The sequence below is a fragment of the Alligator sinensis genome, unplaced genomic scaffold, assembly GCF_000455745.1.
Source record: "Alligator sinensis unplaced genomic scaffold, ASM45574v1 scaffold665_1, whole genome shotgun sequence".
NCBI classification, from domain to species: Eukaryota; Metazoa; Chordata; order Crocodylia; family Alligatoridae; genus Alligator; species Alligator sinensis.
In genome coordinates, this window is record NW_005842034.1 from 1,161,993 (window position 1) to 1,181,182 (window position 19,190).

The 19,190-nt window shown below is 40.9% G+C and overlaps 1 protein-coding gene across 1 annotated transcript in view; it reads right to left on the reverse strand.

The window, feature by feature from the left end:
• Positions 1-9,563, reverse strand: part of LOC102375694 (rab9 effector protein with kelch motifs-like) — a 49,512-nt gene extending 39,949 nt beyond the window's left edge. The window contains exons 1-2 of the mRNA XM_025202671.1: positions 9,466-9,563; positions 3,111-3,179 (exon numbers count right to left, since the gene is read on the reverse strand). Coding sequence (XP_025058456.1) covers positions 3,111-3,172 — 62 coding nt within the window. The 5' untranslated portion in view covers positions 3,173-3,179; positions 9,466-9,563. The remainder of the gene's footprint in view (positions 1-3,110; positions 3,180-9,465) is intronic.
• Positions 9,564-19,190: the final 9,627 nt, after the last annotated feature.

Below are 19,190 nucleotides of genomic sequence, written 5' to 3' on the forward strand. Positions count from 1 at the left end.
TTTAGTTAGAGTGGCTCTTGGAAGTGCTTTAGTTTAAACACTCCCAGTGTCGTATGTATGCAACATCTTGCATTTCAAAATGGCGGTGACGGCACTTTAATTAAAGCTTCTTCGACAAACTTTAAAGTGCCACTGCTGCCATTTTGAAATGTGGAGACACTAAATACATGGGAGACTGCAGCATGCTGGAGCATTTTGATTAGGATGTTTCAGCAGGCTTGATTAATCAAGTCTGCTCCAATGCATTCTAATCAGAATGCATTGGAGCACATGTAAAAGTGCCCTAATTGGGCAGATAGAGAGGGTGTCAGTGGAAGAATGAGAGAGAGTGTGATATATAGCTTATAGTTTAGCATAGTCATATAAAAGATGAGACATTTGGAGTCCAGTCTCTTGACAGTGAATAAGCATGTTATACAAAGGGAAGTAGCTTCAACAGAGAAGACTGACATACCTCTCCTTTCCAAATACCCTATTGCAACTATTCTTAACCAGGGTTCTGGGGCACTGTGGGGTGGCACCAGATCCTTTGAAGGGTGCTGCAAAATGTGAGAAGATAAGCAGCTAAGCTAAGCAGATAAGCATAGGCTTAACCTTTTTTCCTGCCTTTTTAGTTCCCCCATCCCCACTGCCCAGCTCCTCTGCAAGGAGGGACACTGTAATGTATACAGAAATGTTACTTAAATTTGGTGCCACTCAATTTGCAAAGTTATGGAGGGGTACCTCAAATCTAATAAAGGGTACCACAAGTCCAAAAAGGTTGAGAACCATTGTCCCATAGGTTTTTTTGTGGCATTTGCCTAGGAACGGATTATTTGTGAGTAAAAGTCCTGATAGATGACGCCCCTCACCACCAGAACCATGTAGTTCTCTGAAGCCTGAAGTTTGGTGTTTAAGTCCTAAGCAAGAGTGACATTTAGGTTCTATCCCTCTAACCTAATCATTAGATCAGATTTCATACTGGGTCCCAATTCAGTCTGCTGGCTTTTGTGGATCCTATTCTTGGGCACCTAACTTGAAACAGTGAATTCCCTATGTGACAGGGAACCTATAAGTTAGGTGCTGTTACATTGCCAGGCCTACATCCTTAAAAGCATGTCTACATCATGACAATGGCATGCCTTCACCAAGAAGCTCCTGACCATATCCTGTGTACCCATATCAGTATACATGCTCCAAACCCCGACTGTGGCGCCCTCAGCTGGTGCTGTGAGTATCTCCCTGCTCCCTGGGTCAGGCCCCCCAACTCACTTGCCACGACTTGATGGAACTGTAACTAAAAGGAGGGGTTCAGTGGTGTTCTTGTCCCTGGCCCAAAGACAGGGGTACTCACAGACTCATTGTAGTTGGTTCTGGGGCTCCGCCTGCCCTGTAGCCTGTCCACTTGCCAAACGTCAGCACCGCTGAGCCCCTGTGCCAGCTCCTGGCCGTGGCTTCTTGTATCCAGCCAATGGATCGCTAACTTCTTGGCCTCTGCTTGAAGTGCAGGCTTGCAACTGCAGCCTGCCCTTCACTCCTGCTCCTTATCCTGGCTCCGGCTCCATATCCTATGCTGGACCTGTGTCTGCGGGTCCCTCTGCAGGTACAGGGCTGAATACACATGACCTGGTCTCTAGGCGTGGTGGCTGACCCTGAGCCCCTTTCCATGGATCTTGAAGCTGGGACACCTCACCTGGCTCCCAACTGCTGCCCCAGCCTGTTCTCGATGGGGCAGGGTCGTGTGGGGGTTCGGCTTGGCCGAATTGCTTCTCAGTGAGCTCGGCATCTCGCCTCCTGCCTTCCCCCTCACACGCGGCTTCGGCTGCGGTTTTTAAATCTCACATGGCAGTGGCCGCAGCTGACATCATCAGCCGTCTGCCGCCTAGCTTGATTGACAGCCACTTCAAAAGCCGGAGCAGCGCCGGCTAGTATGGCTCCCTCCCTGTCTTGGTCTGCCTCTCAGGTAAGTTTTCTGGGGGCCAGGGTCCCTGAGCTCTCCACCAGGAGTGTCAGGGGCTGTCCCTGGTGCTTCTGGCATCTGAGGGTGGCTCCTGCTGCCACATACCAGTTAAGACAGTCTGAGGTGACCCTTTGTGGCTGCTCGTGAGGCCTTAGTATTTGGCACATTTGAACATTTGAGTATGTTCACAGACATATTTCTGCATTTGGAGCTTGCGGAGAGGAACCTGGCTGGGACAACTGCTATCATCGTATAGGCACAGTGGCTCTAGCATTTTCTTCTGATTACATACTTAATTTTCAGCACATCCATAAGTCCTTTGCAGCATTGGGACTTTAGATTATAATTGACTGGTCAATGACTGGTTGTTGTGTTTGTATAGTGCTATGCACAATAATAAAAAACAAACAAAACCCGTGCACACAACAGGTCTAAGCTATCAGAAGGACATAAATATAACAGTGAAAAAAGTACCTGCAGATATTTTCACTACCAGGACGCACACAGATTTTGACATATAACAAACACCTGCTTAAGTAGGTAGGAAGTAAATACAATAGGTAAATATCTAAAATAGCTGAAAGCCATTGAAGATCTTTTTCCAAGGAACAATGGATGTCTAAGCTGCTCTCTCACAGCGAATGAAGTGAAATAATAGTAGTGACCACTTTATATGTATGCAAATCTTTTAAATGTGTGTAGAGCAGAACCTAAGTAACTTCACAAACTACTTATATATTATGAAATAATGGATGAAAGTTTGTACATGTACATAACATTCGAGTGCAGTCCTACCAAAGGCACAATACAGTGATATCAGCAATGTCATGGAGTCTTAGGAGCAAAACTGTAATTTTACACAAATTGGAATTTGACCAAGAAAGTGATATTTAAACCCTTAACTGTATAAAAATACAGCTATGAGATATTGGACAATTGCCATGTGATCAGAATCTTATTCTAATCTAAAAGAAACCCAATTTTCAATTGTTCATTTGACAAAGCAAATACACAATGCAGAACATTAAGATTGAGTAACAGTTTATTCTCTTATTCTTAGATCAAATTAGATATTACCCACAAACTATACCCAGCATTGATACTGAATTATACTGTACATACAAGCATGCAATTTGAATGCCAAAAATAACTTCTTACTAATATAACATACCTAGGGCTAGGAGGGTCTCCTGTTATTTCTTTTCTAATCCAATGTCCACTTGCTAATGCCATCTTTGAACTATTGAAAAAAATATATGCAGTATGAAATTTCCAAAAAGCATGAATGGTCTTGATTTTGCATAGGTGTTTAAAAAAAGGATTTTAAAGGAAAACAAATAGCCCATCTTATTAATCAGTTTTATGCAGGGTCTTTTATTGGTGTTTCATATTTAGCGCAGTACCTCAAACAGATTCTCCAAAACAAAAAGCTCTCTTAGGAAAAAAAAAGTTTAAATACTGACAATGAATGAGTTAGAAGTAAATAGTTATTTTTATGCTGAGCCTTCACACTGTACTCCACTCACCTGTTGTACCTGTTTCTTTCACTTGTGGAAGGATAATGACTATAAAAAATATTCTCTGGTCTAATTCATTCGGCTCCAGTTCATTTTTATCTACCTTGGTAGCAGTTGCTATGACACAGAGGTACACAGAGAAAGACACACACCACATACTGTCTTTCTGATGAAGCACTATTTCCAGGTTACTAGAATACATGGCAGGCTAAATAGATACGTTACAGACTTTGCATTCATGCTGTGGTACCTGCTGCTCTGCATTTAGATGCACCACCCAGGTACCAGATAAAAGATTTATTTTGTATTTACTTAATCAAACAGACAGCGTTCTTTGTTAATTGTGAAAGTAAGCAATCTAATATATAGTATAAATCATGATATTAAAAAGTAGAACCTTATCATATAGTATTTATACCACCAAATGGAGATTTCTGAGTAAGAAAGAAAAGAGTTGGGTCTATAAACAGAAATTCAGTATAAATGAGATTGTAATACATTTAATAACTTTGGGAGCGTGGGAACTGTTTGAATAAATCCACATCTGCTTTACATGGAATGCACAATACATTGGGTTTTTTTTCCTCCCCTGAAATGCAATTATGATTTTCAAATATACAATCCAGAGCACAACATTAAAAGTAAAATCCTCTCTGTTGCTGAGAAAAACTCAATTGTCTGTTTAAAAATATACAACCATCCTATTGCTTTTCTATCCAAAAGACTAACTGTCAAATGTGTTTCACGGACGCTGATGTTGTTTAAAGAGACCTTTCAGCTATGCTAGGTGTGTACAGAGATCAAGACATGCAAGTAATTTGCACTGTTGAAATTTCTGCTTCTCAGAATTCATCCATTGACTGACTGACAGCAGACTCTATGAAGTGTAATTAAATACCTTGCCAGATGGGACCTCTGATGTTTCTCAGATAGTTTAAAATAACATTTTTTCCAGGTTATCTTATTATTGTTAAAAATCACCATATTATAGATTCTTCATGGGTTAGCTTTAATTCCCACATACTAATTTGCCGTTTTTGCAGCTCCTTGTGTAAATGATAAAATGCTGATTTGTTTTGTTTTTGCTAAATTAATAGGAGTGAGTTCTCTCTAAATTACCTCAACCTCAGTAGATTTAGAAAAGGGATAATAATGACCCTTGATTCTTTTTTGGTACTTCTTCAGTCTTAAAAGCACAAGGAAATCACATTATTTATTAAATTGCTCTCACAAGTCAGGGTGCTCATTAAAAACACAAGAAAATGAAACAAAACAAGAAACCCTTAGGTTCAGCATAGTATTAAGGTAATAGTTCTAAACAATCACAGGTCAGGAAATGGGAAAGTAAAAGCCCTTATAACAACCTTAACTCAGCTCTATTAGCTTTTTTTTTAAATAGTTCAGATTCCTATTTTGAACTGTTAGATATATTTTTAGCAACTAATGACATTCCTTGATAACAATCTTTTGAAGCTGAACCAAGAGTTACAGACTCCATTCATAAAGTAGGGCAATATCTATGCCTAGCAGAGGAGTGGGGATTGCCCAGTCCCTGCCCCTCAAAAACCTTGCAAAGTAGGACACCAACCCTGCAGAAGTTTATGCATATGGTTAGCTTTCTGGGTTCATAGTCCTAATGTGGAGTGTGGAGTTTTTTAAAAAGAAATACTACATGGGAAGTATATAAAACAACAGTCTGAGGGTAAAATGATTGCAGTAGCTCCAAAGGGAAAAAAACCAAACCAAACCAAACCAGAGCTAAACATGTATGTTCAAGTTTTTTTTAAACTGAATATTAAATAGATAGTAGCCACACTGATTTACAGAGAGAGGTAGTCATTGGTTGTTTGTCACAGATTGACAACATTCATGGCAATTTATGCACTTATGTAGAAAAACCTGAAAACCTCTTTTTAAAGTAGAATTATTGTGAAAGATGCAGTAAAGCTACTGCAAATTTTAGTTTGTCAGCTATGTCAGAATATGCAGGCCGTTTATACACTGGGTGTAGGCAAAAAACATGTTTCTTCACCAACCAGCTTCAAACCCCCTTCTTTCAAAACTATAACCCCATCTAGTGGGATTCCTTTCCAATAGCGAGCTGCTAGGGCTTGAACTGTTTCTTAAACACTGATCCTATGAATTTCTTTTAGTAGAAATCTTAAAACAGTAGCTTGTTAAGGCCTTGTCTACATTCAATGTTTCCTCTTCTTAAAATGTTTCACCTTTGCTACTACAAGTGCTTTTAACATGGTCACAACACTGGGAACAATAACCTAGACATGGTTGCTAGCTTTCTAACTGTGGAGTCATTTGGATTAGCTCTGAGCAATGTTGGATTAACACTGTGATTAATATATCAGTGCTCTGCTGCTACCAAATTGATGAGGGAGAAAAGGTATCACAAACAGTGATTGGTTTGGGTGATCTGATAAATTGTTCATTACTTCTTTATCAGTATCTTCAACAGAGAGGGAGACAAAAATGTGTCTGGTTCAGTGGAAACAATCAAGATCACATCCCTGTTCCAACCTTGCATATTTCATAAATTCTGTTAGGACTTTGGTCAATACAGTATACACGGATCAGGGTAGGCTGTGAGGTCCTTGGCGAAGAAAAAAAAACGTATCAACTACTTTTGTTCTTTTTCCTCTTTGTTCTCTTTTCCTGAATCACAATTCCAAATTCATTGTGGCCAGGTGGTTTTGTCCTTGCCATTTGGAGGAGGAATTGACTATAATAATCCACACCTATAGGCTGGATTACTGTAGTTTAAAAGGCAAAACAGGCTTCAATTTGTACGGAATGCAATAATCTACCTCTCGGCCACATCACTGCTTTGCTTCACTTCCTCTAGGTGTCTCAATCTGCTCTAGTTGCCAGTACAATGAATCAATGATATCATTCCCCTTCATAGCCTGCCAAGACAGCAGTGCTTAGAGGTTTACTTGGAAAGAAAATAGTATTAGCACTTTACCAAGCTCCACCCAACTGGGACATCAAACCAAAATGTCACTCAAAAGATTTTGCAGAACACTGGTATGTGAACCCTTGTTTTTCCTATGTGATTTGTTCAGCAGTAATATTTACGTGTGTTGACATTTCAATTATCCTCGTTAGCTTATGGAGTTAACACTCCACTAAAATAAACATTGGCAGTTATACCTCTCTCAGCTATTGTTTCAAGCTATGTAAGAGATTAGACTAAGCAGGGTCTTAACCCTCTTAAAACAGACTACCAGACCCACTTAGGACAAATCTTTTTCACGACAACTAGATTGCCACTGTGTTCAGTAGTGCAACTAGTGGGTGGGCAAGAGACACCAACCCCAGTCGTCCATTTAGAGGGCGTGCAAAAATGGGAGCTGACACTGCCCCGGATGCAAAAATTGCTTGTTATGCTTCTGATTGGATATGTTCTAAGGTAACTTCCTGGAAAGCCTTAGAAGGAGGAGCAAAGAACATAGTAATTTATGAAATCTACTATAAATCTCACTGTTGTGGAAATCTAATTTACATATGCTGTGCTTGGATATGACAGTGGCAAATGTTATAGGAAACTTTATCTTTACATTGTCAGTTAAACAGAAACTACACAAAATTGCAAGTGACTGCAAAGTTTTTGTGATAGCACATGCACACGTGCTATATTAGACTAATGCCAGGGGGTTAAATCCTGGGCCAATCAAAATCAGTGGCAAAACTCCCATGATTTCAATGGAGTAAGCTTTCATTCAGAAAGTTCAGCCCTTAACAGGCTCAAACCCACAGACAGGAAATGGGCAGGACAAAAAAGAAATAGCAGAAACTTCCACACAGATGAACGCTTCTCAACTTCAAAAACCTAATAGGGGGCAGAGAAGGCTACTTTGTGGTTTTGACTTTATTTTCATTACTTGTGAACTGTCCTTGTAGGCATTAAATTAATAAGGTTTTTTTTAATGATTTAAATAGGAGCTGTATCAGATCCATGGTTAGGCCACTTGAAAGCTAAAGGTGTCAAAGTATAGTACTGACTTCAAGCAATACTAAGTATGAATGCAAAACTGATGAGATGAGTCTGGTCAAGACTCTTTTCAAGAACTGAGTGTATAATATTAAGCTTAAAAATGTGTATGCCAGTATTTGAGGGCTTAGATAAGCAGTTCTCAGATTTTCTAGGCTTGAGACACCCCTCTATAGACTAGAGGCACTCCTTGGAAAATGGAAGCTTTAAATTTTCACTTGTCTTTTGATTACAGAAAAGTAATAGAGCAATTCTTCTGTTGGAAGAATTTTGGATTGCTATTTTAAATCTCTGGGTGTATACTGTGAATATTTGTACACATATCAGTACTAACACTGTGCAGCACCCTAAATCACTCTTGAAAGGATCTCAAAGCAGCCCAGGGTGCTGCAACACCCTAGTGGAGAATCACTGGCTTGGATACATGACACAGTTAAACTTTTGTTTGGTGTAACTTCCATTAGGTTCATATACCAATATCAGTTGCACCTTGATACACAGTAGATATCCTATGGCAATGGCAGATGCATGTAGTAAGCAAGCACTACTACAAGTTTGCCACAAAGTAACAGCCTGTTTGCCCTGAAGTGCCTGCTCCCAGACAGAAGCAGAAAGGTGACAATTATACAAATGTAATTTACACAGGTGTCATTTCACGTCTGGTCTTTCAGAGTAATTCTACATCACATTGGTTGAAGTTACTTTGGTGTAGGGATTCATTGGCTGTGCTTCTCTTTGACATTGGTATAAGTACTAATTACAGTGCTGTAAATGTGTCCTCTCTCCAGGCTTATAAATTGTGGAGGTTTCAAAAGCAATGAGCCTTCTGTAGCTCCTTGGTTACTAGGCACGATTGGGAAAATCCTGGTTCCACTGAGGTCACCAGAAAAATCCACTTGACTTGAACAGGTACAGGATTTTTCAGAGTGGTGACTATTCACCAGAAAAATCTCAAAAGTTTGTGTACCTGCTGGACCCTATAGCAAAAAGGAAAAAGCACAACCCTCCCTATGGAAGAGTGTTGGGTTAGGTGGGAGAATTTATTTTAAACAAAATGTGTTTATATTATAAGCCTTTTTTTTTTTTAGCTAATGTTATTACCGTTCATGTGAAGAGTTTGAAATTGGACTCAGGTCCCAAATAAGTGAGTCCAATGCAAAGTCCCTTAACACACACAAATAAAATGCCTCCGAGTTAATGCATAATACTTGACTTAAAACCGAACCACTGTTAGATTGTGATTTGGCAGGCAATTAAAGGGAAAAAAACCCAGCAGGCGCTCACATGATCAGTGAGACTTGAAGACATTGTTATCCTTATTTACATTCTCATTTACTAGTCAATAAATAAGTAAGACATTAGTAAATAAGACATTTTTATTTGCTAGTAATAGCCAGGCTTGACCCCTGAAAGTGCACACATGCTTAACTTTAGGCATATATGAGAAATCTCATGAGTCAATGATTACTCCTGTGAGAAGACGGATGTATTTAGCCACATAGTCTGAAATCAAGTAGAGGAAAGGGTAGATTTGCACTTTGTGGACTAAACAAAGTAGGTGTGTGTACTATATATCAGCTTTGATTATATATCAGTCTATAATAGCTGTGGTCAATCTTTTGCCCCTGTGCAAAGTAGATAAGTGGCACAAGGCCAGCCTGCGAGCAGGCTCAGGGCCCACACACCAAGATCGGGCCTCGTGCAGCCTCCACCTGGCCCCACACTGCCCTGTGCCCCCCATGGCCTGCCCCGCCCCACTGGGCCCCGCTCAGCTCCATGTGGCCCCGTGCCACCCTAATCCATCCCACATGCTCCCCTGAGCACAGAAGGGCCTGAGGGGCAGTTACCTGTCAGTCCTCCCCCACTACCAGATTTTGAACCCGCGGGGAGCTCCACAGGCCTGATCGGCCCCGAGGGTTGGGCAACCCCCACCTATTAAGTGCAAATGTGAGGTCCCAACAGCGCCCAGCCCCTCAGCCCTCCCCCAGTGCCTCGGGTTCCACCTCGAGCGCAGGAGCTGACTGCCGACCGGTACCGTGACGGAGGGTGTAGGCGAGGCCAGCCCCTCGTGCCCTCCTCCCCGGAGGCCCTCCTTCAATCAGGAGCCCGACATGAAGATACAGCCCCGCCCCGCTTTCCACCCATTTGAGCCCCTCCTCCAACCAGAAGCTCGAACCGGCAATACAGCCCCGCCCCCCACGTTCCACCTATTTGAGCGCCTCCTCCAATCCGAGGCCCGAGACGGCAATACAGCCCAGCCACCCATTTGAGTCTCTCCATCCAATCAGAAGCTCAAAAGGGCAATATAGCCCCGCCCCCCATTCCACTCCTTTGAGCCCCTCCTCCAATCCGAGGCCCGAGAGGGCAATGAAGCCCCGCCCCCGTTCCGCCTATTTGAGTTCCCTCCATCCAATCAGAACCTCGAAAGGGCAACACAGCCTCGCCCCTTATCCAATCAGCGGTCCGAGAGGGCAAGAGAGCCCTGCCTCTTTTCCACCTATTTGAGCCAGGTTACTCAATCAGGCGTCCAAGAACGCTTACAGCTCCACCCTTGCCAGTTTGCTCCCGGAAGTTTTGGGAGGAGGGAGAAGGGGGCAGGAAATGTGTGCACTATATGCAACAAAACACAGTGATATCTATGGAAATTTTGGTTTAAAAGTATTTGTATTAATTTAGAGCACTTTGGCCATGTCTACACATGTACTTTATTATGGGGTAGACTAATTAGCTGCAGAGTAAAGTGTCACTGTCTACATGTGCCTCGGTATTAGGTCGCAGTAGCCAGTAAACTAAGTAAGACAGTACTATCTCATGCCAGGGTAATTTACTTCAATTAAATGCACGTGGAGACACTGATCATGGGCATAAATTGTGCCCAGTCATCCCAGCCAGCTGGGGAGGGCGGGGGAAGCACCCACCCCTCGTCCGGCCTTCTGGGGTTGGCAGGGGAGGCTGAGCCGGCAGGGGCTGGCTCTTTTGGCTGAAGGGAGGCGCCAGTTCCCTGGGTTTGGGGAAGTGGTTGTGGAAGGTGGTGCCGGCCTGGGCAGGAAGCTGCTGCCGCTCCTTCTTGGTCACCTTTCGTTTTCATTTGAAGTCTGTTCAACAAGCAAACAGTAGTACCAGGTTAGCTTTATAGGCCTGTGGCAGCCTCGGGGGTGGTAGCTGTAGCTATTGGAGGCAGACGAGGGTCTTTGCATAGATGGATTTGTTCTTTGCAAGTTTTCGGGCACAAGTGCCCTTCATATACCTGAAGAAGGGTGTTTGTGCCCCAAAGCTTGCAAAGAACAATTTTTTCCAGCTTTTCACTTGGTCTGATAAAAGATACCAGATCTACCCAAAGAACCTTGTCTTCATTCCTGCCCATTATGTGCCTGGTTGTCAGCCTTTCATTTCTATAGGTCTGATGTGGTATCGTGTCACTATCTTTGCTTTGGTCTTCCAGGTGGCTTTCTCCCCTCTGCTACCCTGGGCAGCACTTCTGTTGGTGTCCTGATCACTTCCGCTCTCTTGACATGGTCCAGGCACTGTGGTTGTGTTAGGGTTGGGTCTCTGTACAATTGACACAACTTGTTATTGGTTCTTATGCACCATTCTTGTCTTATGGGATCATACTCTGCATCAATTTGATCGCGTGGTATCATGTTTGCCTGCGAGAACCCAGGTTTGCCTGCCGTAGGTTATACACATCCTGATTATAGTTTTGTAGACTTGAAGCTTAGTGTTCCTTGGGTTGTGCTTGGATGACAGGAGCAAATAGGATCTGTTTCCTGCCTCTCTCCTTCCTTGATGTTACTATCCTGTGCTATGGTAGACCCTAAATACTTGAAGCTACTTCTAATATTTTTTATTGTTGCTTCAAGTGCAGCTGAAATAGGAATTTCCAGGCCCCTTCTTAAGTCATTTTCCTGTCATAAACTTTTGTTCTCCTGTTACTTCCTAAATGGTATAAATCAGTGGTTCTCCCAAACTTTTTTATACCATGGACTAGCACGGGACAGGGTACATGGACCTGGCTGCCTTCCTCCCTGGGCTGCCCCACCACACAGCACATGACTGCCCGGGGGGACAGACAGTGGGTCTGAGCGGGGGGCTCATGTCATGACCTGGCAGCTGACCCTTTGTGGCCTGGTGGTTGGGAACATCTGGTATAAACGAAGGTAGGCGGAAGAGAGTGGCTCTGCACAAATCTGTCAAAAAGCACAAAGTAACTAGAGTAGTAATTTTTTCCTCTGATGTTTGACTTTTGCTCATTTTTACATGGAATGACAGTGTCATAGCAAACTTTCAATTAGAGGTGACTTTTGAGATTTATTGAACTGCTCTTCTTTTGAGGAAATACTTTTCCGGAATGAATGGAAATTCGGCTGCCTGCCCCTGGATTTGAGCTTGCACAGAGCTCCATGTGAGTGGGCCCACAAGGTTTTTTGCTGAATATCTATATATGCGCAAACATTTGCTCTCATGGGCCATGTCCCCATGTGCATGGAGGTTTGGTTCCCTGCGGACAACTAGTGGCGGTGCACCTTGTTCTCCCACTAGTTGTCCCCGGGGAATGCCTATTGTGAGCCCTCTGGCATGCAGCAAGTTACCCTGGGTGGGATAGGGGAGGTTGGTCCCAGCAGCCTTACCTGGGGGCCTCCTGGGGCTGCAGCAGTGGCAATCCTGCTGCGCAGAGCTTGGCGGGCAGCCAGAGCATGGTTCTGGCCAGCCCAGCTCCAGCTGTAAGCAGTGTGTGCTGCCACTGCGTGTGCCACTCCACTTATTTGTTTTTTTTGGGGGGGGGAGTGTTGCGGGTTTTTGGTTTGGTGGGGTTTTTTTTGTTTTTTGGACCCCCTGGATATCCAGTGTTCAAAATTTTGGCCCCCCCGAGTAACCGTTGTTAAAAAAAAAAAAAAAAAAAAAAAAATCCCCTGTGCTGCTCCCTGGCGTGGTGGAAAACAGCTCAATGTGTGGTATGTGGTGCTGTAGATATGTCTGCAGTGCCACGTGTTGCATGGCCGCACTCGTCTGGACCTGGCCATGGAAGATCAGAACCTGAAGCAGCTGTAAATGTACTAGGCCTTAGAATAACTTGTTTCAGAGTTAATGGGGCTGAGAGGAACAGCTTAAATTTTGTTGCAGATTAATTTGTGCACGCAATTAAAAGGGAAGATACCTATGGTATTCCTGAGACCCAGTACAAAGGCTCATATTTAAGATGTTTGGGGTCTTTAGAGTGCCAGTATTGGTGATGCCTGCTATTTGGCAGCACTTGGCGGTACAAATTTGCTCTTCTCTTTTACAGAATTGGGTAGAATCCTTACATTCAAATAGGGTTTAAGGATCTGAATTTGTTCATTTTGTTTTTATGAAAATCAGCATAAAACTTTTCGTTTGATGTGCTTGTGTTATCATACATAATTAAACCATGTGTAGTTCAACTTTAAACTGTGTATATTGGAAAATTCTAAATACCTTAATACAATGCTTAATTTCTCCTGATCAAGAATCAAAATGAGCTTCCATTCCATAAAACATTTTTTCTGTTTTAATTCCCCTCTTCTTTCCCCCCCTCCCCCATTGGTACTGAGCAATGTATGTTTGTTTGCAAATTTAAAATATGTTCTAAAACCATCTATAATAGCTTCTGGTATGAACAGTTAGCAGCCTGGTAAGTCTTTTAATTCCCCAAGTGACTTTCATGTAAATATAATTATACAGCTTAATTTTCCAAATATTTCTTTTTATAGAAAGTATGTGAAGTCAGTGGGCTTCTAAATCCTTTTCAACAGCAAACAACTCAAATCCATCTGAAGACTTGACACTAAGAGCAGAAGTATCTTAACTGTTTGAAGGATGTATTTGGTAGCTGTGTTAGTCTGAGACGCAAAGAAATGCAAAACTTAATTGGTCTAATAAAAGGTATCAACTCTGGACCAAGAGTTCTAGAGTGTTGCATTTCTTTAAGTGTTTTAAAATCACTCTTCTCTCATCAATAGCTCCTTCATCCCTTTTAGATCCAAGGTTATTTTATTAAGGTGTTAAATTACCCTTAATGTGTTGGTACATCAGAGGATCTTTAGTTGTCATAAATACTCTTGCAACCTGCTCTTGTCATCTGCTTGAGGAAGTTATTCTGTGCAAGAAAATTAGTCATATATGAACATTTTACACCGTCTAGAATATTATAAATCACAGAGAACCTTATTTGACTTGCTTCCTGTTTTGGGGTTTAGGATGTTTAACTATTCTTTTTACCAACTGTTTTTAAAGAGTAGGTTTACGTTTGGCCAGTAGCTTCTGAAATATATTTTATCATGTAAATATCACATGTGGTGATACCCATGTAAAATTTCTGATTTAAAAATGCATTTCCTACTTGATGAAGTAGTAGGGCATCCCTTGGCAAGCAGTACTATTTTTTCCCTGTATTGTTGCATTAGCAGTTAATATTGAATACTTTCAAATAGTGTGTTCAGTTTTGCTTTTGATCTCAAAGGTGTTATAATAGGAACATAAGAATAATGAAAGGCGGAACAAAGGGTTGGGCACAAGAGCAAGAGGGATTTATTTAGGAAGTATAGGGGGGAAATACTTAGAAACTTAAGAAATTTATAAAAGAAGTAATATAAATATAGCAGCTTTAGATGCTCCAGTTTACCTTTTCCCACTTACCATAACTTCGAAGGTGGTGTGTTTTTGTTTGTTTGTTTGTGTTTTTGTTGTTATTGTTTTTCCTATTTTGTTTTCCTCCTCAGTGATCATTAAAACTACTTTTGTTGATTCCTGTTGTACGACAGTTAGGCATATGTCTCTAAACATGCCATTAGCATTGTGGGTGATAACCTTCACTAGTCTATGAGGAATAACACTGAGCAAGACATGGGCTCTAGGGAAGCTTGTACTTTCTTTCCCCACAGCTTTCTAATTTCCTGTGCCTGTGAGCAACACTGGCAGGGGGGGGGTCTTGTAACATAGGCTGGGGATCACAGGCTTGAATGATGCTTCTGAATACTAATATCTTCAACCAGATTTTAAGTCAAATGAGCAATCTGTTTCTAAATTCAGGGATTTTTTGGTGGTAGATATTTACTAAATATTTGAAGATCTTAGGAGCGTTTTCTAAAGTATATAGGGGGGGGAAATATTGGGCTGTCCTTAGCTCTTGTAAAATCCAGAATGTATATAATAATATATAAACAAAATAAATAAATAGAGTTCTGGATTTGGTTCACAATTCCTAACTAAATAGGCCACTATCTCTTTTGTTGCTGCAGATTCTGTAATTCCTCCTAAAAATCCATGTGATTGTTATTGCTAGGCATTTTATAGTGAATTTAAAAAAAATAATAAACTTGAAGGCACTTCCTCAAACTGAAATATTAAGGGCTAAATCATATCTTTGGAGGGTATGTATGCGCATGTGCAGAGCCCCCTTTGAAATCCATGGGAGTACAGTTCTGGCATGTGAAGGCAGAAATTTGCCCTTCGGCTGTTTAATGAAAGAAGAGCTATTACAAAACAAGCTTTGGTCAGCTACTTGATTTGACTTTGTATTTGGCATCTATCCTTGATGATGCAGTCTTTAGCAGGACAGAAGAAATGTACTAATGGACTTTGAAGTAATGTGTTTTGACAAGCCAAATAAGTATTTATGAGTTGCACTAAATTTCTTTTATCATCTCCATGGAAAACAGACTTCAATTTTAAATGGTCAGTAATTGAACTTTCTGAATCAGTTGTTTTCAAGCTGAAGAAATGAGAACAACTTTAATATTTTTTTAATTGTTTTTGCAATTATGGCTGTCTCTGGGTTGAAAATAAGGAAAGTATGTACAGCAAAAGCTGTGTTAATTGGCACCTTACAAGCTGGCATGCTCTGTTAACCAGAGTGCTGGCTTGTAAGGAAAAAGTGAAACTGGAAATGCCCACTGTGGCACTTCTGGTTTTGCGGAGCCCCCGCGGCCTGGGGGAAAGCAGCCTGAGCTGCCAAGCCCCCATGGCCCAGGGCATAGCAGCCTGCGCGGGTCCCCCCTCCATGTCCCTCGGGACCTGTGCAAGGGGCGGCAACACCCCAGATATGGCAGGACAGGCGGTGGCCCAGACAGTCAAAGACGCCTGTTGGGGCCGCTTATTTATCTGACATATTTTGTTATCCAGCACCCTCGATTCCCCGTGGGTGCCAGATAACAAAGCTTTTACTGTAGTTATTTGACCAGGTGAAATCTGACCAAATTAAGTACATTCACGCTGACTATATTAACTTCTAGTTTAGTTGCATTTGAGCATCTGAAATCAAATAATGTGTACAGACTTTCTGGCTGAACACTGTTAATTTCTACACAACTTCTGTCTATATTATCTGTTATGATATATGGAGTTTGATAGCAATACTGTGATATGTTTAATTTATTTAATGTGCAACTGACAGGAATAATCATCATCTTACAGTTAGAAAAATTAGTTAGCAAAATGTCCTGCTTATTTGGTACGACTTTTTTCTCTGTTTCCACAAGAAAGCTTGTCCATTTTACAAATAGACCTGGAGAAAGATACCGGTGTAACTTGTTCAAAATGAATTGTACTTTGAACCTTTGTTTTCAAAAACTGAAATGTTACTGTTACTACAGAAGCTAAATCTTTTTGGTTTTTTTTTGTTTTTTTGTTTTTTTGTTTTATGGTAGAAATCTAAATGTATTCTCTATTGCCTGTTGTTCATTGTTGAAGTATCACTGTTTTATAATGTCACTTCTTAAAGTTCATTTTTTCATGCTTGTTAATCTCTCCAGGACTGTGAAATACATTGTCACCTGTATTTTGCTATGCATTGTCTTTGTCTTTAAGACTCCTTTTATTCCTGGGGTAGGGAAAAATCATGTTTTATGGGACACAATAGAAATCTTCACTGGGTAACATTTATATTTTAGAAATATATTTAAACTGCCTTGTCAACCAAAAGAGCTTTAATGCTGTGATTTAGAAGTTGTGTGTACCTAAAGATGGCAAGTTATTCATTAAGTGTTTTGTGTGTGCTGGAAGTTTACTTCCAACTACTAGAAGATCTATCTCCTACCTTTTGTATAGCTCTAGGTCACTTCAGAGCTGTGTATGGGGCAGGTGCATTTTCTTGACTGTGGGCCATCTCCTGAGCTGTGCCCAGGGCAGGAGACTTTCTCCTAGGGCTTAAATGATTTGGTCTATCCCCTGCCCCATGTTATGTATCATAAGAATCATGTTGAGGCTGTGATTTATCCAGAAATTATGTAAGAGGGATTTCTTAGGGTGACATCTTTTTTTATTGGACCAATATATGCAGGTAATGAATTTGCAATACATAAACAATAAACACCACAGTGGGATTAGCATTATTTTATACCGTTAAGTGAATTATTCTCTTATGCATATAAATAGTTATGGTATAGGTAAATTACACTGGCTAGTGTTAATTGTACTTCCTAATGGGGACTTTTTGATTGTGTGCAAAAAGTAGGCATCATGGTTTTTCCATTTAATCCTTTGCCTGACTCAAATTCTCTCGCTGTTCTCTCAAAATCAAAGTTGACCGTGACTCAAATTCTCTCACTGTATTCCGTAATCATGGTATTGCTTCTGAATCCTGTAATGCGGTTGCTTGAAGCATCACTTCCACATTCAGGCAATGTTTCATGAACCTGGAAATGCCCAGGTCAGTCACAGTGTTTGGCCAAGTGGTACTCCAGTCTGCGTGTCCTCGTCTGCGCAGTCAGTTTGCATGACTGGTTATTGGGGCTAGGGTTAGCTTATTTTAAAAGTAGGTGTTGTCTTGGTAGTATGTCCTGTTTCTTCCTGTATCTATTTTGCTGCATACTCCATTTTTCTTTACGCTGGGACACTGAAATTCTTAAATAAACATAAGAGCTTTGTCCTTCAGGTGTGGTTGTGGAATAGTCCTGGAAAAGAGTCAGCATTTGGGTAAGTTTTGCCTGTGTCATCATGCAGAGCTGGCAGTTTTCAGGTCCAGTATAAGCAGGGTCTTGGCTCTACCCTTTGCTGAATAAGCTAGGTTAAGCATCTCCAAACCTGCATCCAACTTTTTCTCTGTGGAAAGAGTAGGGGTTACCCTGTGCTTTGAAGTCATATCCTAAAGTAGTTGTCTGAAGCTCCAGAAGGACCATAGTTGACAACTGCACACCTCCAATATAATGGAATATTTTACTTCAAAGGAAATATAGTGTGCAGGAAACAGCTCTTTTTCTGCATCTAGTCTGAGACTGGAAAAGAATGAGCACATACCTTACTGCTTGCATAAAGTGTACCTTGCACTTTGATTAAATGCTTTCTCTAACATATAAAGCAGTGCATACATATTTAAACTGAAAAATAAACAAAACTAAAAGCAGCACAAAAGTCTCCTACCAAGACAAGGTGCAGTTATTCCTTTTTAGGTAATAAGGAAACATACTGTGTGACATTCACAGTAATTAATATATTGCTGGTAGTTCTTTGGATACTATAGAGATGAAGGTGGTGAAAAGACCAGAGGCCTAGAAAACTTACTGAGATATAAAGCTCAATTTCTCTTTAGCATGGAAAGAATTAAGAGGAGGCTTAATCAGTATTTGTATGGGTGGGAAGACTTCTGACAGTGGAGAATTCTCTAAGATATCAAGCAAAAATATAATGAGATGAAATGCCTGAAACCAGCATGAGGTAAATTGAGACTATAAACAAAGTACAGATTTAATTATGAGTGTAATTACTAAAACAACTTAGTGAAGGATGTGGTAGATTTGCTATTACTTGAAATAAATTTAAATCAAAGTTTGATCTATTACATATTTTTAGAAGGATGTCTAATGTGGAGTTATGGGTTTGCTGCAGGAATTACACTATGAAATATCACTTCTTTTTTTTTGCTGGAGATTGGACTGTATGAAGATAACAGATCTTCTGGCTGCAACATTTATGAATTACTTATAACTTTAAAATCCAGGGTGTAATTGTCATACAATTACACCATGTGCACCTGTGCGTAAAATGTCTTTGTAAATCCTTTTGCACTTTCCATTTTAAATGTAGGCTTGCCACATAATCAAAAATTAAACTGCTCATGATTTACTAGTTTCTGAAAGAAATGTAAAGTCTTTTTAGTTAGTACCCTCACCATAAAAGGCAGGAACCAGTGCTTAGTGCGGAAAGTGTGTTGATTTATAAATATTTTATGCTACTGTGGTTTAAACTACTGAACTCTGGCAACCTCTGCTGTTTTTAAAATGTGTTATATAGGCTGCTGTTTGTACCTCTGGAAGAACAGCCTTTTGGGTGTTATAACACTGAATCGCCGTGGAAACACTGGGCAGTGCTGACACATTCATGGCTGCTGTTGGTGAACGGGACTGTTCATATTTCTGTCTTAGCATCTCCTTCCCTGTGTTTTACAGCACTCTTCTTGGTAAGGTCTGAAACCAGTCATATCTTTATGGGTATAGTTGTCACGGTTTCCATTTAAAAACCACAAGTTTATGAGGATGAACTGGTTAACTATGGTGTATGGGCTCTTACTGATCAGACCTGATGAAGAATGTCTTGCATTTGAAACTCGTCTAACTTTATCTTAATTATACAGTTAGTCCAATAAAAAGATATCTCCCTAAGAAATCCTTGTCTTGTGTGTGAATGTATTTTAAACCTGATAATAGGCTGCACTTTCTCTAGGGCAGAAGGTTGTCTACAAAATAGTCCTTTTAATTAAGATGTAGTCTTTGCTGTT